This window comes from Carcharodon carcharias, chromosome 30 (genome assembly GCF_017639515.1).
Source record: "Carcharodon carcharias isolate sCarCar2 chromosome 30, sCarCar2.pri, whole genome shotgun sequence".
NCBI lineage: Eukaryota > Metazoa > Chordata > Chondrichthyes > Lamniformes > Lamnidae > Carcharodon > Carcharodon carcharias.
In genome coordinates, this window is record NC_054496.1 from 731,809 (window position 1) to 754,244 (window position 22,436).

Genomic DNA, 22,436 nt, shown 5'->3' on the forward strand with positions numbered 1-22,436 from the left:
TGCCAAAGCAGCGCTGTACAGCAGAAATTGTTGCCGCACAGTTTATACACACACACACACACACACAACCTGGAAAAGGTACTCCAGCCGGAGGGATGCCGACAATGAGACTTCAGGTACATGTACTCAATACCTACCGCTCAGTGCGAGGGGAGGCTCGGAACTGGGGAAGGTTGGGGGGGGGGGGGGGAGGGGAGGAGGCCGCGCGCGCGCGCGCGCCTGAATTTCAAATTTAACGGTCGATTTAATGATGTCACAAGAACAGCATCAGGGAGCGTACCCCGCCCTGCGCAGTCAACCTGCTGATTGACAGCCACGCTGGCCAATCAATACTGGCTCTCGGAAGGCGCTATCCAATAGGCAGTGTAGAGAGGCGGGATTTCCGTTCCTGAAGTTGGTGCCGGGTGACGCGGCCAGGTGGAGCGCGAGCGCCAAGGCTGCGAAAGGCCTTGTTGACGTTAGCGGAGAACCGCAGGTATTGGTGCAATCTCCGCGATAGATTATAAATTCTGAGCGAAGTTGTGAAGGTGGAAACTTTAGATTTATGATATCAATGGTAATCGGATGATGAGTGAAGTTATATTATTGGCAACCGATCCAGTCGATCTCATTCAATTTAATGAGAGGGCTGCGACCCAATGAAAGGCCAGCAGCTTCTGATTGACAGCAGGCTCAGCGTATGGTGGCGCGGTTCCCTGCTCTAGGTTTTTTTATTGGCCTGTTTCTCAGATTGACGGATTTCCAATCCAATCGAAGCTTGCTCTTTGTACAGTCCGTCCAATGGTGGATAGGGATTGGGATGGGACTTGTATCTAGTGCCCCCTCCTGAGCCAGTGGGCGAAGATTGGGGAGTTTCGGTCGGCGCGGCCCGTTCTCGCCCAGCCGGCAGTCACAGAAAAGCAAGGTCCCGCACCATTCCTATCTCCCCTCGTTCCCTCAGTATTGACGAGACCCAGATGAGCATCCACAGCTCTCTGGGCTAGGGAATTGCAAAGATTCACCACCCCTCGTGTGAAGAAATGCTCCCCCTCTCACAGCAACATTACTGATCCCTTATCCTGAAACTGACCCCTATGTTCTAAATACCCAGGCCAGGGAAATGCTCCTTTCAGCATCCACCCTCCAAAGACCCATAAGAATTTGAGATGTTTCACCTCTCGGCCTACTTGGCTCTATATTCCCTTGACAAAAAGACACCTCAACAACAACAGCTTTTAATGTCCTAAGGTGCTTTACAGGGGTGCCATAAAACAAGATATTAACCAAGCACATATTACGTTAGACGACCAAAAGCTTGGTCAAAGAAATGGGTTTTATGGAATATTTTAAAGGAGAAAACTGAGCTAGAGAGGGGTAGGGAATGTATGCCAGAGCATGGCTCCTGGGCAACTGAAGGTGAATAGTTAATGATTAAAATGAGGCTGCTCAAGTGGTCAACATTAGAGGAGCACATATCTCAGAGGATTGTGGGGTTGGAGGAAACTACAAGAGATTGGAAGGGTGAGGCCATGGAGGGATTTGAAAAGAAGGATAAGAATTTAAAAATTACGACATCACTTGACTGGAAGCCAGTGAATGAAATTTAGTGCGAGTTAAGACATAGGCAGTAGAGCTTTGGATGACCTCAAGTTTACAGAGGGTAGAATGTGGGAGACCAAGGAGTGCGTTACAATAGTCAAGTTGAGAGGTAACAAGGGTGCAAATGAATGATTTTGGAGCAGATGAGCTGAGACAGAAGAGAAGTCAGGCGATGTTATGGAGGTGGAATTAGGCAGTCTTAGTGATGCTGTGAATATGAGGTTGAAAGCTCATCTCGTGGTCAGATGTGCCACCAAGGTTGCAAACAGATTGTCATAATCTCAGCTGTTGCCAGGGAGAAGGATGGAATCAGTAGCTAGGGAACAGAGTTTGGATTAGGGAATGAAAACTATGGCTTCAGTGTTCCCAATAGTTAATTAGAGGAATTGCTGCTCATTCAATACTGGATGTTGGACAAGCAGTCTGATGGTTTAGCAACAGTGGAGAAATTGAGAGAAGTGGTGGTGAGGTAGAGCTGGATGTCATCAGCATTGACGTGAACTAAAGCTGTGCTTTCAGATGATGTCACCAAGGAGCAGCATGTCGATGAGAAATAGGAGGGGGCAAGGATGAAGGAAAGGTTGTTACAAATGATTAATTATCATGCAATCCTAGAAGATAAAGTTGATTTGGATTGTAGAAAATCCAGCAATGTGTCTAGGATTACAAAAATGGTAACTTCAGATAAGTGCGTAATAACACTTTGAACAGGTTGCAGGACACATTGAACTTGAAGACCTTTTACAATATCATCTGGGGAGTGAAGTAATCTGGTCCTGACCTTCCTTCAAACCCTGGATGAAATCCTACATCTGACCTCTGTGTAGGTCCTCTTCTTATCCATATTATTTGGCAGGTCATGCATGTCATGTTATTTATTAAAGACCCTCTCTCCACAGGGAATGAAATGCTACTGGGAGATTCTTGTGGGAACTTGACTGCGAGCTGCTGATACAGTGGCCTGGAGCAGAGCTTTTACATTCAAATTAACTTGAAAGGACTGGGATAACCCTTGACGTGTTGCACTTTGTTAACTCTTCGGTGTAGTGCTGTACAGGTCAGTACTGTGACTGTCTTTTCATGGTTACATCAGAGTGTTGTTTGGATATAGTTACTAACCCACTGTGGTATACTTTCATCTGGTTGGAGGTTATTAGGATGGCTATTGTGTATTCGTGTACTGGAAGAAATCACCTCATGTTCACACAGTGGTAGAGAAATATACTGGACAGTGGATGCTGCTCCCTTGCAAACCCCCCCTGCCCCCAACACCACCTCCTCCCTGACCCCAGTGTACTACAACCCCTGACCCCAGTGTACTACAACAAAATTACAGGATGAATTAGATTCACTTTCTGTAATTTACAGGTTTTGACAAGTAAGCCAAGTATCTGGTGTTTAAAGCCACTGTGTATTTTGTCATTGGGCCTGATAAATTTTGTTGATTGAAAAACTGCATGTGGGTGTGGGAAGATTGTTCTGTGGGTTTAAATCACTAAGGGGTCTTATGACCGGAATGGTAGCATTTGTAGAAGCTGTGGCTGTAACTTTCAACTTGGATTAGGTCTGAAACTGTCAGAATTAGATTGCCTGTTTTACACCAATTCTAAGTTTCCTTTGCATAATCCCATGATAAAGAGGCTCTCTTGAGTTTGAGGTGGTTCCAGTATGACAACAAGTATTGGAAGTTCAGAATAAAGTCAAGGATCTGTGGCAGGCTAAGAAATCTGGTAGCTGCTGCAGACAGATCTACTATTTCAGGGCACTGCTGATGATTGACATCCAGCCTGGCCCATCAAAGGGATGTGAGCTAAACTGTCACTTAAAACCAGGATTCTTTCTACTCCACTCCGGATAATTTGAACACTAGTGACATTTTTTAATATCTGTCTGTATCTGAGCAGAATCTTAAAACCATCCACATTGACAGAATTTCTGTGCAATCAGTACAAAGTGCACACTCCCCTAATAGTCACTCATTAAGTGCAGAGCTTAGACACAAGTTGATGAGAAATAAAGTTTAAAGCCTCCTACATGGGTACTGCTAGAGGTTAATCAGCTGAATAGTCCAGCTACTAATCCACTGCACTACACTTTCATCTAACTGGAGGTCATTGGGATGGCTGTGTATTAGTTGACTGGAAGAAATCACCTAGTGTTTACAAAGTAACCCACCTGAATATACAGCTTAGTACGGAACTAATATGCTTCTTATTGCTCAAACAAAGATTAGAATCCTTGTCAGGACACTAGTAGTCAAATTATCCGGAGTGGAGTAGAAAGAATCCTGGTCTTAAGTGACAGTTTAGCTCAGATCCCTTTAATGAGCCAGGCTGGATGTCAGAAGTCCCAAAGTTGCCATCCTGCTGGGTGCAAATACAGAACTGGTAGCTTCTTATTCGGGGTTTGCGGCCTGCATAAGGTGTTTATAAAGCCATCCTGCTCACCCACCAGATTCATCACTCCCCTTTGCCATACTTCAGAGAGAAATTGAGAGAGGAGCAGGGCAAGGGTAGGGCTAGCTTGGACCTCAGTGGAGTGCATTCTTGGAGGCGGTGAAGCTCGCGATCCCACCTACTGTTTCTGTGACCCCAATGGAAGTTGCAACCCACCGTTTGGGAAGCGTTGCTCTAAGTTCAGTAAATAGTGAGTTAACGGGAGATACAAACTAAGGTTAGTTTATCTGTTTCCTTCACCTCCAACAATATGTGGGAGGAACTCTATAAGACTTCTTTGTTGCTAAGATTCAGACCATCCAATTAGCTGCCTCTGTCACTTCTCTTCTTTCCCTAGCCTACCAAGCCAAACTTCCAATAGGCTTTCCCAGCCCTAGCCCGGAATGTGCATATTCCTCTAGATTGTCTCGGATCTCATCTCATGTGATCTCATTTTGTTCAGCTCCTGCTCACTCAATCCTACAGTACCGAAGTGACTCTCAGAGTCACATATTACATCCAATGTGACTGTGATAAAGTTAAACTGTCCTCTTCATCCTTGATCTGTCTGCAGTCTTTGACATGGCCTGTACTTTGGCCTCATTTTAATCAATCCACTTTTAGCCATCATGCCTTCAGCTGCCAAGGCTGTAAGTTCTGGAATTCCTTCCATACACGATTCTGCTTCTCCTCCTCTCTTCTTTAAGACACGCCTTAAAACCGACCTCTTTGACTATTATAAAAACGGCAAATGCTGGAGAAACTTAGGTCTAGCAGCCTCTGTGAAGAGAGAAACAGTTATTGATTCAGTTCCGAAGAAGAGTCAGACTGAACTCAAAGTTAACTCTCTCCACAGATACTGCCAGACCATCACTATTTCTGATCTCTAGCATTTACAGTATTTTGCTCATTGACCATTATTTTGGCCCTTTGCCCAAATATAATGGCTTGGTGTCAAATTTAACTTTAACTTGTGAAGCACTTTAGGTTGTTTTATGACATTAAAGCTGCTATGTAAATGCAAGTTGTTGTTGTAATTGTATACTGTTGGAGTGCATCCGTGCTGCCCTGTGATTCTCCTCTGTTCAAAAGATGGACTGGGTATATACCCATCATGTGGAAACTCTGGCTCCAGACCAATACATGGTTTATTTATATATCTTGCCATTCGATATCTTTAAATGTCCAACTGAACAGGACTTTGGAACCTTGGTTTAACATCTTGTCCAAAGATTAGCACCCCCGGCAAAGCAGTTCCCCGTGGTTTCTGTACTAAATCTCAGCCTATGTTATGAACCAAAGGTTGAAATAGGATTTTGAATCCACAACTTTCTGACGCAAGCAAGAGTTCTTTTTCACTTACCAACCCAAGCTGACATGAGCAGTTATAAAATCAAGCAACCTTCATGACTTGCAGTGTAAAACATTCTATTAATTTAAGGTGAAATGCAGTCATTCTGTGGAAGTCCCCAGAGCCTAACCCAATACCAGTGCCTGCAGTTAATTCTGACTTGTGGCAACAGGATGGGTGGGGTTTCCAGTCACCTTGTGACCCTACAAGCTGCTCGATGACCCTTGCAGCAGGGGAGCAAGCAGGCCAGGGCTACTTTCTTATTTTCAAAGATTAACTCAAATTTGAGGTATTTTCCACTTGCTTGTATTTCACAGAAGTTGAAATGGGACGCAGGAAATCGAAGAGAAAGCCTCCTACCAAGAAGAAAGTGCTTGGGACTCTGGAAACACAGTTCACGTGTCCATTCTGTAACCATGAAAAATCGTGTGATGTTAAAATGTAAGTGTGTGACGTCACAACAAGCATGTTTGTTAGAGTTTCTAGATTGGTGGTGTGCCAGTTTGCACTTTGAAGTCACATCTAACAGTTGAAATTGGTGCATTTGGCAGAGTTGCCCCTTCTTTAAGAGTCCTGTAGTCTGTCAGATTTTGAGGTATGAATGCAAGATATTTCCTTGGGTTGTGTCATTGACCATTCATGTAAGCAAGCCTGTTGTTCCTTATGAGCTGGAGTACATCTTTTCATGCTGTGTAGCTGGGTAAATAATCAGATTACAGCAGTGCCATTTCCATGTATGTGAGTGGAATATATCAAATCATGTGCAGTGATTCCCTTCCCTTCAAAAAAAATTCTTCAAACATAACTCCATCAGGTGAAGACTCTGGCCTTAAACCAAGTGATGGTTTATTTAACTGAATAATATACAGTATGAAATAATAAATCGTTCAATTATACATTGAATATTTTCTGTATGCATAACAATACCCTTTGAAGTCATAGTGACACAAGAGGCTGCATTTCTCTTCTTTAAGTAATAAATGTATAATCATCTTAGCTGCATTTGATGTTATTTGCCGTGCAACGTAAAACCTAGGGCCATTTAACCCAAATTGCACTGTAAACCTGTTATCATGTTTTTTCTCTACAAGGTGCATCTTCTGAAACCTGGCACAACAGGCTTACCTGGCCTCTGAGCTCAGGCCTTTTCCTGTGAAGAATACTTGGTGTGATTGGGATTTCACTGTTTCTATCAAAGATTACAGGCTAAAAATTACCCCCCAAAAATGTATTTTTGCTTTTTTCAACATATGCTGTTGGAGTTTATTAACCGGTCAGTACCCACTTTCATGCAGCACCCAAAAACATAAAAGTAATTTTGACAATTGGACTGATGAGCTTTCTGCCAACCAGGGAGCATTGCAGATGCCACAGCTTTGAGTTGATTTGACTTGACTTGCCCCTCTGGGGTATGGAGATGTCTCTTCTGAGTTCAGTGCTTCACTATCTGCAGATATTGCTTCTATGATCCTACCAATTTCACAGGCCGTGCATTAGGCTAGGGCTGAACACATCACATTGGGGGGAATGATTGGAACCACCTTTCTGATTTCTGAAAGGATAGTGTGGAATTAAGTTAAGAGCTGGTTGTTTTTAATGTTTTCCTCCCCAACCACATTTTCCAGGGACCGTGCGCGGAATACGGGGATCATATCCTGCACCGTATGTTTAGAAGAATTCCAAACTCCAATAACATGTATCCTTCATTTTAAAACAAAATAACGTGGTTGGAGACAGTTTACATGCACGTATATTCAGTCTGACCTTCTCCCAACCCGCAGCTCACAATGTCCATGTTTTCTTTCTCATGGTCTCAACAACACAAATTACATTTGTTTAGTAGAAATGACATCCCGAGGTACTTCACAGGGATGTGCTCAAGCAAGCAGACATTAGGAGGAGTGTCCAAAAGCTTAGTCAGAGATTGGTTTTATGGTCTTAAAGCTTAGGAAGAGAATTGCAGAGCATGGGTCTAACTGGCTGAAGCCAGTGTTGGCAGTATTGGGAGCAATGGGATTGAGAGTCGGAGGAAAATGGCATTCTTGGGTTCGAGAGAGGCGAGGGGGGTCTGCCTGCTGATGGGGAGGAAAAGAGTGTATCACTGAACAAGTTTGAGATGGGCTAGGATGAGACCATGGAGGGATTTAAACAATTTTAAACTTAAGGCATTGGGAGGACGAGTGGCAAATGTAGGGTGATGGGTAAGATGGATAAGATCCAGGCAGCTCCAAGTACTGGCTGAGCTGGAGTTGAGGTTTGGCAACCAGCCAGAACCTCTTTGGAATACTCCAGTCTAGAAGCAACAAAAAAATTGAGGTTTTAACTGAAGATAGGCTTCGATGGGGCTGTTTATGGACATGGAGGTAACTTGCAGGATTATAATCAGAAGCTCAGTTTGGGGCTGAATAAAATGATGAGGCTGTGACTTAAGTCAGTAGTTGGGGAGGGGGTTGGAATCAGTGGTGAGTCAAAGAGATCAAGGACAATGGCTTCAACCTTTACAATGTTTAATTGGAGGAAATGACTGCTTATTCAGGTCTTGATGTTAGCCAAGTAGTGTGTCAACACAGGCACTGTAGTGTTCCAGTCAGGTGAAAAAAAATAGCGCTGGCTTTAATCTGGACTCCACCATTCCAGTGCTCTTCTGGTCAGCCTGATATCCTCCTCCCACCGTAAATTTCAGCACATCCCCAAATGTGTTGCCTGTATCGTAACTGTCATCCAGTTTTGCTCACCCATCACCTCTTGTGCTCACTGACTTACATTGGTGGCGACCTGGTCTTCACACAGTCAAGTTATCCTCCCCTTTCACTCCCTCTCTCTTTAAACTCCTCCTTTAACCCCAATTTTATGACCAAGTTTCTGATCACCACTCAAAATCTCCTTTGGCTCAGCAAACATTTTCTTCCTTGTGCCTCTATGAAGCACTGTGGAAAGTTCATTTCTTATCTTATAGGCGTTATACAATGCAAATTGTATTGACAGGAGTGGAACAAGGTAAGATGCTCAAAGAAAGAGACAGTACCAGGGCAGATGGAGGAGGGGGGATTACATGGATTTATGCAGGGCAGGTGGTACAAAGGTAACTGGACAGTTAGTGGGAAGATAACACTGTCTGTGAGCCAAGTTTCGGTCAAATCAGGACGACTATGCAATCCTCCACATTAAGGCCATGGACGACAAAAGCCTTGTTTGTGAGTGAGCAGACATATTGGAGAGAAGAGTGGTGATTGTTAATCAGTTGGCAGAGCACACGGGGTCAGTGGTGGATGCCACGGATGTGAAGGTCGGAGGTTGGTGAGATTATCTCACTAGGTGGGACTGCATTCTTCTGGTTTCATTCGTATCCATCCAGTTTTAGCCAGAGAGTCACTCGTAGTGGCTTCTTCCTGCACCGTTACCTCTGTTGCCCCCCAAGAATCTATTTTTGACCCCTTATTATTTTTCATCAACGTGTTGTGCTCTGGCAATATCATCCGGCACCCAGCTCTAGCTCGCTACCCCATTTCTTGTCCTCTGCATTGTCTCTTAAATTTTCAGACAGCTGGCCAGACACTTCGGACTGGATGAGCAGAAATTTTTTCCAGCTAAATTTGGTAAGATCGAAGCCATTGTCTTCAGTCCCTTCGACAAGCTCTGTTCCTTAGCCACCAACTCCCGTCTATCTGCCTGGCAACTACCTGAGGTTGAACCAGACTTTTCATAATCAATGTCATATTTGACCTCCATGAGTTTCCAGCCACAGATCCATGTCATCATTAAAAGTTCCTATTTTCACATCTGCAAAATTGCCTATCTCTGCTCCTGCCTCAATGTACTTGTAGCTTGATCCATGCCTTTGCTGCCTGTATATTTGAATATTCCATGCACTCCTGGCTAGGCTCCCACTTTTTAGTCTTTGTAAGCTTGAGGTCATCCGAAGTTTGCTGCCCATGTCTTAACTTGCACCAAGTCCTGTTGTTCATCCATCTCCCGTGTTCGGTGACCTACACTGGGCTGTTTAAGCAACCCCTCTATTTTCAAATCCTCCTATGGCCTTGTCCCTCTCTCTTTGTAATTTCCTCTTGCACTATAGCCCTCTAATATCTGCTGTTCTCCAATTCTGGCCTCTTGAACATCTCTGATTTTAAGTGCTTCACCACTGGTGGCCGAGCCTTAACCTGTCAAAGCTCTAAGATCTGGAATGCTCTCCCTAAACATCTCCACCTCTCTTTCCTGCTTTAAGATGCTCCTTAAAACCTACCTTTTTGACCAAATTTTTCGTCACCTTTCCTAATATCTTGTATTGTTGCCTGGTGTCAAAGTTTGTTTGACAAGGCTCCTGTGAAGTGTCTTGGGAAGTTTTACAATGTTGAAGGCTCTATAAAAATACAAGTTGATTTTGTTTGGAATAATAGTGAGGTTGGCTCTCACTGGGGGCACTGATCGGGAAGGTTGGTGAGGTTAGCTGTAACTAGGGGGAATGGTTGGGAAGGTTGGTGAGGTTAGGTCTCTGGGGGCACAGGTTGAGAAAGTTAGCTCGCTGAAGGTACTGGTTGGGAAGGTGGTGAGGTTGACTTGCTAGGGGGAATGGGAAGGTTGGTGAGATTTACTCTTGCTGGGACATTGGCTGAGAAGGTTGATGAGGTTAGCTGTAGCTAGGGGGAATGGTTAGGTTGGTTGGTGAGGTTAGCTGTCACTGGGGGCACTGGCTGAGAAGGTTAGCTGTCGCTGGGGGCACTGGCTGAGAAAGTTAGCTGTCGCTGGGGGCACTGGCTGAGAAGGTTGGCTGTCGCTGGGGGCACTGGCTGAGAAGGTTAGCTGTCGCTGGGGGCACTGGCTGAGAAGGTTGGCCGTCGCTGGGGGCACTGGCTGAGAAGGTTGGCCGTCGCTGGGGGCACTGGCTGAGAAGGTTGGCTGTCGCTGGGGGCACTGGCTGAGAAGGTTGGCTGTCGCTGGGGGCACTGGCTGAGAAGGTTGGCTGTCGCTGGGGGCACTGGCTGAGAAGGTTGGCTGTCGCTGGGGGCACTGGCTGAGAAGGTTGGCTGTCGCTGGGGGCACTGGCTGAGAAGGTTGGCTGTCGCTGGGGGCACTGGCTGAGAAAGTTGGCTGTCGCTGGGGGCACTGGCTGAGAAGGTTGTAAGTTAGCATTGGCTGGGGGCACTTGGGAAGTTTGGTGAGAGAAGGTGGTAGTATTGTTGGGGTAACTTTGTTTTTAAAGAGTTGGTGATGAGTGCTCTTACTAATTGTTATGCCTTTCTCTCTTTCTGTCTGTCTCTATATACCCCTCTTGCTCTGGGCAGAGCATTTACAACTTGCTGAGTTTTACCTGGATGATTTTAGACTTGACCTATGTTCATTTCATTGCTGCTGCCTTTTCTTTAACTGTTGCTGCTCAGATCTGTCGGAACCGGTGGATGTTTACAGTGATTGGATTGATGCCTGTGAAGCAGCAAACCAGTAGTTTAGGATCAAGTCACTTACATTTTTATTTCGAGGTGTTTTCCAGATTTCTTTTTTGCTGACTGTATATAATTTGAGTTCTTCTGTAAACCTTTGGACTGTTTCCAGGCTGTGTTATTAAAAAGTTAGAATTCTTCCACTCTCTGTGTGAGCTTTTACTTTTTAATATTGAAGTTTTAATTGGCAACTTTTACCTTTTCAGTGGATGGGAGTGCATATCTATTCACCAATAACTCTGTTTATGGGCACATTTATTAGCATGGCCTTTTTAAACTGAGAAGCCCAAGTACAGGACAGAGACTGCTCATGCAGCTCGCTACCAGGGGTGACACAGATGAATTAGTTTTACTAAGATTGAGTCATTGTCATTATGGCACAGAAGATGGTCGTTGTAGAGCAATCCAAACAGTGCAATTACGCTACTCTATTCCCATAGCCCTGTCAGTTTCTCATTCAGATTTCAGTTTGAAATCATTCATCCTCTCTGCTTCCACCAGCCTTGTAGGCTGCAAACTCCAGGTCAAGATGACTAAATATTGCATTAAAACATTTCTTCCTCACATCCCCCCTGTGTCTCTTGCCTGAAATCTTAGTCCTTGTACCATCAGTTAATGGGAAGACTTTTAGACTACCCTATCTAGCCCTGTCATAATCTTGTTCACCTGCAGATGGTGAACAATGACAATGGCATCATCAGCAAGTTTAGAAATTGTAATCTTATTCCAAAGTTTGTGTGGGATAATAAGTGAGATACTGGGCCAAATACTTCATGATGATTGGTGTGCCAGTAATTTAATGCCAGGTTGACCCTGTATCACATACAGCCTCTACTGCATTGCTGCTAGAATTTATATGTTATCCTCTTGTATTGTGTAGAAAGACTTTGAATTCATTGGTGCTGTGACCCCTGTAACCAAGTAGTCCTAACCTTCTCACACCTAATCAATGTGAACGTTTCTCCCTTCCTCCCCTGACCTTCATTCGTAATCTCTATTTATTGCTTCATCTTGCAGATTCTTTACAGCCCTTGCAATCAAAACCTGAGAGTTTTCTATCTTCGCATTCTCCAAAAGTATGCTTGAGTGAGGGTTTCATTGGGCAAAGTGTGAATGAAGCCTGTTGAGCCCCAAAGTCTTGAGTCTGAGTGTTTCATACTTTGCACATGCCTTGAGTCTGAGTGTTTCATACTTTGCACATGCCTTGAGTCTGAGTGTTTCCTGCGACCCCCTCCCTTCCCTTCCCTGGTCTGAGACTGAGTGCCTCTTCCAACCTAGTCCGAGTCTGTTGGTGCGACAATATTCTGATGTAAAAAACAAAAAACTGCGGATGCTGGACATCCAAAACAAAAACAGAATTACCTGGAAAAACTCAGCAGGTCTGGCAACATCGGTGGAGAAGAAAAGAGTTGACGTTTCGAGTCCTCATGACCCTTCAACAGAACTGTTGAAGGGTCATGAGGACTCGAAACGTCAACTCTTTTCTTCTCCGCCGATGTTGCCAGACCTGCTGAGTTTTTCCAGGTAATTCTCTTTTTGTTTTTAATATTCTGATGTAGCAGCAAATTGAGTGTGCTGGTGTGCTGATTCAAGAACAAGGGCTGTGTGAGCATTAATTCAATAACTCAGAAACTTGGTTTGGTCTGGTTTTATTAATTAACAGTTAGCGACATCACATGGACAGCAGTACACAATTCACATTAAACTGAACTCATTGCAGTAAGAGGCCTTTACATTAGCCACAGTGGGTAGTTTAACACCACTTACTGAACAGTTAATAATCACATTCCCAGAACACAGCTCACCAGGCAAAGAATTAATACTGTCTGGAGATTTCCAGATGCTATATAAGATTAACTAAAATGTCAGTATGATTTGCAGAATTTAGTCGCTACATTGAGCATTTTTGAACCCATTCTGCCTCCCAGCATCTTTGTACTCCTCATTGACCTGTTTTTGCAGCAGCATTACTTACTGCAGATAGTTGGGTGTTAAAGTGGAGAATTGATGCAAATATGTTGGGCCTACGCAAGGACACTGGGTCCATTAGCTGCTGGGCCTGTGCAGGGATGCTGGCACAGCTGAAGCTCAGTCAGGGGGAACTTGATGTGGTCAGTGCCTAGCTGATTGAGCTCTGTTCTGTGAGGCTTGCCTGTTGGGTGAGTTTCCTTTGAGGTTTGTTGTTCTCTTGTTAATGAAATATCACAGTCTTGTCTATTTGACTTTTAAAACACCAGGTTTTTTGGAAGTGATGTTTCTGAATAAACAACAGTGAACCAAATGAAAGGAAGCACCAAGGTCTGGTGTGACCCTGCTATATTCTTATATAATTTGAGTCTAATTGTGTGCCTGCAACTCCAGGGTTGTTGAGTTTGAAAAGTGTTGCTGTGAGCAGGGGATTCTTGGTCACTACACAACTGCCGGTTATTGAGTTTACACATTGTCAGTACTGCGAGAGAAACACTTCTAAATCTAAAAATTAACCTAACTAGTTGCTTTTAAAGCATGCCCACCATGCCAGGCTTTCCTCTGCTGCTGTTTCTGTACCAATGCTGAGTTGTAGGTTAAGCTGCTTTCACACTTTCTGATGCTTCTGTTTCTATATTTTATCGCATAGACATCACAGTCTTGGAAATTGATGGGATTGGTTTTCAAAGCTAGTATTGCAGAAATAGCCCTGTCCCAGTGACATTGCAGGTTACATAGATCCATCTTGTTCAGTACCTGTATCTTTAAATTCACTAGTGCACGTCATTGATAACCCCGCAACAAAGCAACTAGGAATGATTGGATCAGTGCAGTGTGTTCCTGGTTGTGTTCTGGTAGAGAGGGTGGTTTCCAATGGCAGACAATCCATGCATTTTATAAAGATTTACTGCCACGTGTTAATTTATTGTAAGATTTGTAAACTATGAGCTGGTGCTGACACGTTGGTGAGTAGAAAAATAATAATTTAAAATTACATTTTTTGTAATTTGTATTTTAATGTCATTGTTCTTAGTTCTCCTGGACAGGGAGATGGGGAGTGTGCCGGGGAGGTTGGTTATTTTAAACTAGATCTGGAGGGATATATTCAGGGGCCTTTGCCAATTATTGTGTTTTCCTGGTTTATTTGACTGCTTTGGAGTTGATTGACTACATCAGAGCTGGTTTGAAGAAATAATTCAAGTGTCCACACTTCATTCAACCCACAGAGCCAAACAGGGGTTTCAGCCACAGTGTGCACTGGCAGTGAAGCATTCTTTGTAGCGGTGTGGAGGATTTCTGGCTGTAACACCTACTGGGATAAGCCTGTGTATTCAGCATAGGGTTTGTAGTCTAGAGATGTGTAAGGCTGCGATGCACACTTGTACAAGCCAGTTTGTTAGGCAGTGCCACTGTGTTGTCCTCACTCAAAGTCCTGAAACATTTGCTTGTTGCGATAAGGATCTGTTTGCTGATTGTACTTGTACTCTGCTGGGTAGTCACTCTCACTACATTCAGAGCTGCTGGCTAGCTGGTTCCCGTTGTTGATAGGAAAGTTGGAAGTGGAGCAATACTTTGGGTCATATACCTGCCGGCTCAACCCATACACAGTCATTCCTTTCTGTGAAGCCCCTTGGTTTGTTCCCATCTGGAGTGACACAATGGTGGAGTCACATTTTTCAGTTCCAATTTTGTTATCGAAGATGTGTCTCCGAGTCCCTGGAGCAGTCATTCCAGCCTGAAACCAGCAATAGGATTGGTCAGAGAGTGACCACTGTGTCCTGCCTAGTCCCCTGTATCCTCCACACTCCCCCTTACTTTCTGCCCATACTGTCTACACCCTGCCACCCATCTCATCATCTTCCCCCATAGTGCCTACCGTTTAACATTCACTTAACTCTCAGTGGTGGAAGAATAAACACTTCTATTGAATAGCAAAGAAATTTGATTTGATATGATCCTTTTAGGTAGGATTCAGTATTTTCCAAATGTGTCAACTTTATTCTTCCTGACTATGTACCTTCACGTTCTGCCCCATACCTGTGTTGCCCCCTTGTTGGTTCCCATTTGGAGGCTAATGGTAGTCTGGTCAAGAGGCTTCTCCACTCCAGTTTTTGGGTCGTATAAATGCCTTCTGGTACCATAGGCTGTCATCCCCTGCTGGCTGGCAAACTTATTCGTCCCCATCTGAAAAAAAACGTACAAATGTGGATGCAAAAAAGAAAACAAAACCTTCTCTCTTGGGGGATGAAACTTCTGAAAGGGAATCAATGTCTCCATTTGTGGAAATGGACACTCCCTTTAACTGGACTGAGGAGGCTGCCCTTCTGTTAATGGTATGAGCTCAAGAAAATCACATGTTCAGAGTATTGGAATTTCCACACTACCCTGATAATCAGGCTGATTTTGCACTCGCTCCAAAAATTGCCTGTAGTGCAATGCTCCTCCATTCATTGTACAATGCTGTTCCCCCTTCCCACAGTGTGTGCAGTTCAGTGCCGCCTTCCTCCAATGTACAGCACAGTGTCTCTCCATCCAATGTGCACAGTGCAGTGCCCCTCCCTCCAGTGTGTAATGCAATGCCCCTCCCATCAGGTTGTACAATAGTACCCTGCCCATGCCCCCACCCCATCCAAGATGGCTCCTGGCTTGGCAGAACCCTAGGGAACATCTTTGCTGTGTAATTCTACCCTTGGCCATCCTTTGTGCTTTCTATCTCTAATCACTTCTTTTCACACTGTTTTAAGTTTCTCCGGCTGTAATAGTGGGTACAGTTTAGTCCTAACTACAAGTTGACTCTAGTTTAAAGTTAGATGTGCCATTGCCCAATCCTCCACTTATACATGCTCTTTGTTCTTTCATCACTGAGTTCAAATTTGGCTTCCAAATTCCTGAACTTCTCTTAATGACAAGACTATGTTTCCGCACTAGACTACACCATAAGATTCAGCGGCTGTGTTTTTGATCTGCTATTCATTTGCTTAACTTTTAAGGTAACCTAGGCATTTTCAGCTGGGATTCCATGGCCTTTAGGAATCCATGAGATTGTTTCAAGGGGTTCACCAGAAGTCATGAGCAGCTGAGCAAAAATAAGCCCACAGACAAGTTCCTTGGCCAGGTGGAAGGTGAGTCTGTTGCCAGGTAATTTCTTGTCTGGGCATGTGTGGCCAGTTCACGGTCCTGGAATCGAAGGACACTATGGATATTGGAGCCTGCGAATTCTAGGGTGGGAGGAGGGAGAGGAGGACTCTGCAGAGGGAAATAGGGTAGGAGTTGTCTGGTTCCAGTCAAATCAGCAGTAGCTTGACTTCTCACTCTACCTAATACAATGTAGAATTTTACCGTTAAGAACACAAGCAATACTAGAATTCGGAGTGGACGTTCCCAACAATAAATAAAAGGCGAGTATCAGTAGGTGAACAGCAACCAAAACAGAACCGAGCTGAACGTACTGCAAAAGCGTTCACGGAAATGGAAGTCAGTCAGTTAGCATTACTTAGAGTTCCTTTCCTTTTCCCTCTTCCGCCACTCACCTGAACCAAAAGGTGAGGCAAGGAACTGAATCAAAATTGTAAGACCTGGCACCAGAGGTAGAAAGCCAAGCAGACAAGGCAGTCTGAATGCTGGTAATCTTATCTGGATGTTCAAATGAGCAAAATGTGAAAGCCAGTGAAGAGACTTCAGTACTGATTGATTGACACATTCTATGTGTGATAGAGTGGGTGTAGGAATGAGGAAGAGGTAAAATAGCAAAAAAGAGCATGGACAATGACCTAAGTTAACCCAAATGATACATTTAAAAAAAAATGATACCTACAGTAGTTCTCATCACCATGTTGCATGAATGAAAATACTATGTTGGACAAAAATTATTTTTTCTCCCTGCCTCCTCCACCCTCATCTCCAAGTCTGAGAAGCTGATAGACTTCTACGTCGCTAAGGTTGAGTTCATCCTTTCAGCTGCCTTTGCTGCTTCTCTCCCTTCCCCTAGCAGCTATAAAACCTTACCTCAATGAATTTCAGGCTTGGCATGATTTGAACTCTTCATCCATTGCACTCGTCTCCGTGCTCACTTCTTTGAGCGGAAGGCCCCAATCCGTGCAACAAACCCTTTTGCCCACCTCCAATATTCTCCCTCTACTTGGATCCCACCTTCTGGCCTCTTACCTGCTCTTGATCTTTTCATTGAGAACTGTCAGCGTGACATCGGCCGTCTTGATTTCTCTGCTCTTCCCACCCACTAACCTGTCTCCCGTTGAACTTGCTGCACTCCGTTCTCTCAGGTCCAACCATGACTTTGGTATCAAACCTACCAACAAAATGGTGGTGCTTTTGTTGTCTCCACCTTGCAGAGGCTGAGCACCAACTTTTGGACACTTCTTCCTACCTTCCCCTGGACCATGACCCCATCACCGAACATCAAGCTATTGTTTCCAGGACTGTCGCTGACCTCATCTCCTCTGGAGATCTTGTTTCCATAGCCTTCAACCTCATAGTCCCCCAACCCCGCACAGCCCGCTTTGACCTCCTCTCTAAAATCCACAAACAGGACTGTTCTGTAGACCCAAAGTCTCTCTCCCCTTGTCCAGTCTCTTCCCACCTACATTCGTGATTCCTTTGGCGTCCTACGTCAGTTCAACTGTTTCCAGTTTCCAGACCCTAACTGCCTCCTTCTCACTATGGATGTCCATCCCTCTACATCTTCATCCTCCACCAGGACAGTCTGAAGGGCTCTCCGCTTCTTCCTTGAACTGAGGCCTGAACAGTCCCCATCCACCACTACCGCCTTTCTCCACCTGACTGAACTTGGTCTGTCTTTGAACAATTTCTCCTTTAACTTGTTTCAATTGTTTAGAAAGGACAAGGATATGACCATCAGCATAATGTAAACTAAAAAGTTGACTGCGAGCAGGGTGGTAAGCACTCTGACCATTTGGGTAGCTGACCTGTATCCATTGGTCTAAAGGGTGTAGATAGATGACTGACACTGGGTAAGCTACCAGCCCTCAGAAATAGGGCATATCAAGGGTTCATAGGAGGGAGGGTAAAAGAAGAACCAATGCTTGGGTGGAGACCAAGACCCCCTGATGTCTCAGCCGATCTGAGAGAAAGGCAAAGAGAGGAAGACTGCTTTCTACAATCATGAAAGACTGCGACTCTGCGAGATCAGCTACATTTGTTTGTCTATCCTCTGGGACTTGTAAACTGCTTTCAACTGTCAAGGGTTGTATACTTCTGTCTAATTAGTTAATGCATTATACCTAAACTGTTGCTTCTTAATAAATCATCTTAAAATTACTTCTGACGCGTTGACTGCCTATTTAGCTATCTCTGGCCCCAAACCCCAAAATCTTACACTGCTACAATGTTCCAGTGAAGCCCAATGCAAGCTGGAGGAATAGCACCAATTAGGCACTTTAAAGCCTTAAGGACTCAATATTGAGTTCAACAACCTCAGACCATGAACTACTAAGAACTAAGGCGTTCGATAAGGTACCGCACAAAAGGCTGCTTAATAAGATTAAGGCCCATGGTGTTTGGAGTAGTATATTAGCAGGATAAAAGATTGGCTAACTAATAGAAGACAGAGTGTTGGGATAAGGGGGCCATTTTCAGGATGGCAACCTGTAACTAATGGAGTGCCAGAGGGATCAGTGCTGGGGCCATAATTATCTCCAATATATATTAATGACTTAGATGAGGGAAGTGAATGTACTATTGCCAAGTTTGCAGATGACACAAAAATAGGTGGGAAGGCAAGTGGTGAGGATGACACAGTCTACATTGGGATATAGACAGGTTAAGTGAGTGGCAGAAACTTGGCAGATGGAATATAATGTGGGAAAATGTCAGGTTATGCACTTTGGCATGAAGAATAGAACTGAATATTTAAATGGAGAAAGACTGTAGAAAGCTGCAGCACAGGGATTTGGGAGTCCTTGTGCATGAATCCCAAAAAGCTAACTTACAAGTTCAGCAGGTAATAGGGAAGGCAAATAGAATTTTGGCCTTTATTTCAAAGAGAATGGAGTATAAAAATAGGGAAGTCTTGCTAAAACAATACAAGGCACTAGTTAGACCACACCTAGAAGACAACAGTTTTGGTCCCCTTATCTAAGGAAAGATAGACTGGCACTGGAGGCAGACCAAAGAAGGTTCACTCCTAGGGATGGAGGGATTTTCTTAGGAGGAGAGTTTTGAGTAGGTTGGACCTGTACTCATTGGAGTTTAGAAGTATGAGAGGATACCTTATTGAAACATCTAAGATTCTTGGGGGGCTTGACAGGGTAGATACAGAGAGGTTGTTTCCCCTTGTGGGAGAGTCTAGGATCAGAGGGCATAATCTCAGAGTAAGGGGTCACTCATTTAAGACAGAGATGAGGAGGAATTTCTTCTCTCAGAGGGTAGTTAATCCGTGGAATTCTTTACCGCAGAGGGCTGTAGAGGCTGGGTTCCTAAGTATATTCAAGGCTGAGATAGACAGGTTTTTCATCAGTAAGGGAATCAAGGATTATGGGGAAAAGACAGGAAAGTGGAGTTGAGGATTATCAGATCAGCCATGATCTTATTGAATGGTGGAGCAGACTCGATGGGCTGAATGGCCTACGTCTGCTTCTACATCTTATGGTCTTACTGGACTAGTAATCCGGAGGCCTGGACTAATGCTTCCGAGTTCAAATTCCATCATAGCAGCTTGTGGAATTTGAATTCAATTAATGAATAAATCTGGAATAAAACACTATAGTCCCTCTAATGTTGATGTTAGACATCTTGAAATTGAAAATGAGAGGCTGGTAGGAACTGAAGAGGAAAGTGCAAGACAACGAAATCTGGAGAAATGAGCAGAGGACCTGACCTTAGGCAGATCATTTCGACATAATAACGTAAGAAATAGAAGCAGGAATAGGCCATTTTGGCCCTCCAGCCTATTCTGCCATTCAGTACGATCATGACTCATTAGATTATGGTCTTAACTCCACTTTGCTGTCTGTCCATATAACCCTTGACTTCCTTGTAAATCAAAAATCTAACTCAGCCTTGAATATATTCATTTGAGCCTCCACTGCTCTCTGGGGTACAGAATTCCAGAGATTAATGAGCATCTAAGAGAAGAAATTCCTCCTTAGCTTCATCTTAAATGGGAGACCCACTATGTTGAAACTATATTTCCTCACAAGGGGAAACATCCTCTCTGCATCTACCCTGTCAGAATATTATATGTTTCAATAAGATCACCGCTCATTCTACTATTACCTAGTAATGATGATCATGAAATTACTGGATTGTTGTAAAAACCCATCTGGTTCACTAACGTCCTTTAAGGAAGGAAATCTGTCATCCTTACCTAATCTGGTATACATGTACAGACCCATTGCATTGTGCTTGGCTATTAAGTGCCCTCTGAATTGGTCTAGCAAGCCACTCAGTTGTATCAACCTGCTACAGTCTTATCATCATCTTACTCTCCCTACGCTTCTTGACATGTCCTTTTGAGCAATACTTCCTATCCTCCTAAAATCTCTCCCTCCAAATAAATTCCATTGTGCAGTGCACTGGCTCCTCCCTGCAGTATGGAGTGAAGTGTCCCATTGATTGTGCAGTGCCCCTCCCTCTAGTGTGTATGCAGCGTATGTACAGTGCCCCTCCAGTTTCACAAGCAGTGGCCCCTTACCATCGCCGGGTCTGTTCGTACCTGGAGTCCAATGATATTCTGTCCTGCCTTCAGCGTCTCGCTATTGAAAGCTCGTTGCTGTTTTTCTGCGTATCTCACACCAATGTCTGATCTTGTTTGGTAGCCTTTTGTTTTTGCCTGTGTGGAATAAAAACTTAACTTTGCCTCTTGTGATGAGTGAGTCAGACAATCTATCAAATAATTACAGAGTTGAGAATAGAATAGTCACAGCAGAAATACTCACCATGCTAGCCAGGGCCATGAGTGTTGTCTGAACTTGGGTCAAATTACAATTTTCATATAAATCATTGGCTTCAAAGCTGTCATGAAGTTTCACCCCATATTTTGTGATTGCTTTGATAAAGTTCCCAATGTTCTCCAGCTGTAGACAAAGAGCAAACATGAGCACAACAAACAATCCCCATTCTTAGGAACTCGCTGCTCGATACTGTACCAGGTTAGGCCACGAGAGTTGGGGCAACTTGTAGAAAAGTGGGCTTGCAGAGGATGTAATTGAGGTTTTTAAGCTATTGGATCCAGACTAATTGGATAGGCTATTTTGGAATAGATAGGATGATAGAACAAGAGAGCTTGCAAATCAAATCCTTGAGCAAAAGGTTAAAAGCATTTCTTTTCCCAGAGAATCATGGTTCCCTGGGGAAAATGCTGAGACAGGCAGGGGGTATGGATTCACTACAATGCTTTAATGGGAAAGTGACATGTTCCTGAGAAAATAACTTCAGTTATGGGGAAGTTTCAAATTATTAAAGTTACTAACTAATTAGCTGGGGCTAGTTGAAATTATGAAGACTAATTGCCAGTTAGCTGGGGTAGCGAAGAGTTGTGGATTAGCGGTCTCCTGCTTTGCATGGTTTCCCTTGGGGGACAGAGAAGCTCTTGATTCTCCCTAGAGGTTGTGTGTTACTTTGTGGTTGCATGGATGGATTGACTTTCTCCAACCTATGTGCCATTGTCCCCTCTAAGCCTTCCTTTCTGGAATAAACCTTTGCAGCCAATCCTGATAATATAAGGCCTAAACTGGGAGTTTCAGTAACATGCTTAAACAAAGGATAAAGATTAGTCAGACAGGATCTTGCATTCTAAACCCCTGCTGACTTTTATTGCTATGCAGACACTGATCCAGTCTTCCACCTTAGGATAGTTTCCATTATTGGTTTTATGAGCCTTTTTTATTCTTTCATGGGATGTGAGCATTGCTCATCCCAAATGCCCTTGAGAAGTGGTGGTGAGCTGCCCTCTTGAACTGCTGCAGTCTATCTGGCATAGGTACACCCACAGTGCTGTTAGGAAGGGAGTTTGAATATTTTGACAGTGAATAAATGGCATGGTTCCAAGTCAGGATGCTGAGTGGCTTGGAAAGGAACTTTCAGGTGGTGGTGTTCCCATGTGTCTGCTGCCCTTCTAGATGGTAATGGTCGTGGGTTTGGAAGGTGCTGTCGAAGGAACCTTAATATTTAATGAATTTCTGTCATGCATCTTGAAGGTAGTGGCAGTGGTGTATACCGTGTGTTGGTGGTGGAGGGAGTGAATGTTTAAGGTAATGGATAGAGTGCCAATCAAGAGGCCTACTTTGTCTGGCATGGTGTCTAGCTTCTTGAGTGTTGTTGGAGCTGCATTCATCCAGGCAACTGGAGACTGTTCCTGATTTGTGTCTTGTAGATGGTGGACTGGTTGTGGGGAGTCAGGAGGTGAGTTACTTGCTGCAGAATTCCCAGCCCCTGACCTGCACTTTAGCCACAGAATTTATGTGGCTGATTTTGATCAATGCTAACTCTCAGGAAGTTGATGGTCAGGGATTTAGCGATAGTAATGCCGTTGAATGTCAAGGGGAGATGGTTAGATTTTCTCTTGTCGGAGATGGTCTTTGCCTGGCACATTTGTGGCATGAATATTACTTGCCATGTGAGTGAATTGGCTGAAGACGCACATATGTGATGCTGGGGACCTCAGAAGGAGGCCACTTGGCACTTCTAGCT

The 22,436-nt window shown here is 44.1% G+C and overlaps 2 protein-coding genes across 3 annotated transcripts in view; one reads left to right on the top strand and one right to left on the bottom strand.

Annotated features, from left to right (window-relative positions):
• Window positions 1–387: 387 nt before the first annotated feature.
• elof1 (ELF1 homolog, elongation factor 1) lies at window positions 388–10,945 on the top strand. Of its 2 annotated transcripts, none has more exons than XM_041176947.1 (5): window positions 388–475; window positions 2,478–2,635; window positions 5,682–5,805; window positions 6,990–7,060; window positions 10,743–10,945. In XM_041176947.1, exons 3-5 carry the CDS (start codon window positions 5,690–5,692, stop codon window positions 10,805–10,807), a joined length of 252 nt encoding a protein of 83 aa, XP_041032881.1. In that variant the 5' UTR covers window positions 388–475; window positions 2,478–2,635; window positions 5,682–5,689; the 3' UTR covers window positions 10,808–10,945. The 2 variants fall into 2 exon arrangements, with proteins under 2 accessions (XP_041032881.1, XP_041032880.1); XM_041176946.1 differs by lacking the exon at window positions 388–475 and adding an exon at window positions 2,279–2,401.
• Window positions 10,946–12,435: 1,490 nt separating this feature from the next.
• Window positions 12,436–22,436, bottom strand: part of cnn1b (calponin 1, basic, smooth muscle, b) — a 153,954-nt gene continuing 143,953 nt past the window's right edge. The window contains exons 4-7 of the mRNA XM_041177419.1: window positions 20,684–20,821; window positions 20,461–20,577; window positions 14,808–14,954; window positions 12,436–14,505 (exon numbers count right to left, since the gene is read on the bottom strand). Of these exons, the coding sequence (XP_041033353.1) occupies window positions 14,191–14,505; window positions 14,808–14,954; window positions 20,461–20,577; window positions 20,684–20,821 (717 nt within the window). The 3' untranslated portion in view covers window positions 12,436–14,190. The remainder of the gene's footprint in view (window positions 14,506–14,807; window positions 14,955–20,460; window positions 20,578–20,683; window positions 20,822–22,436) is intronic.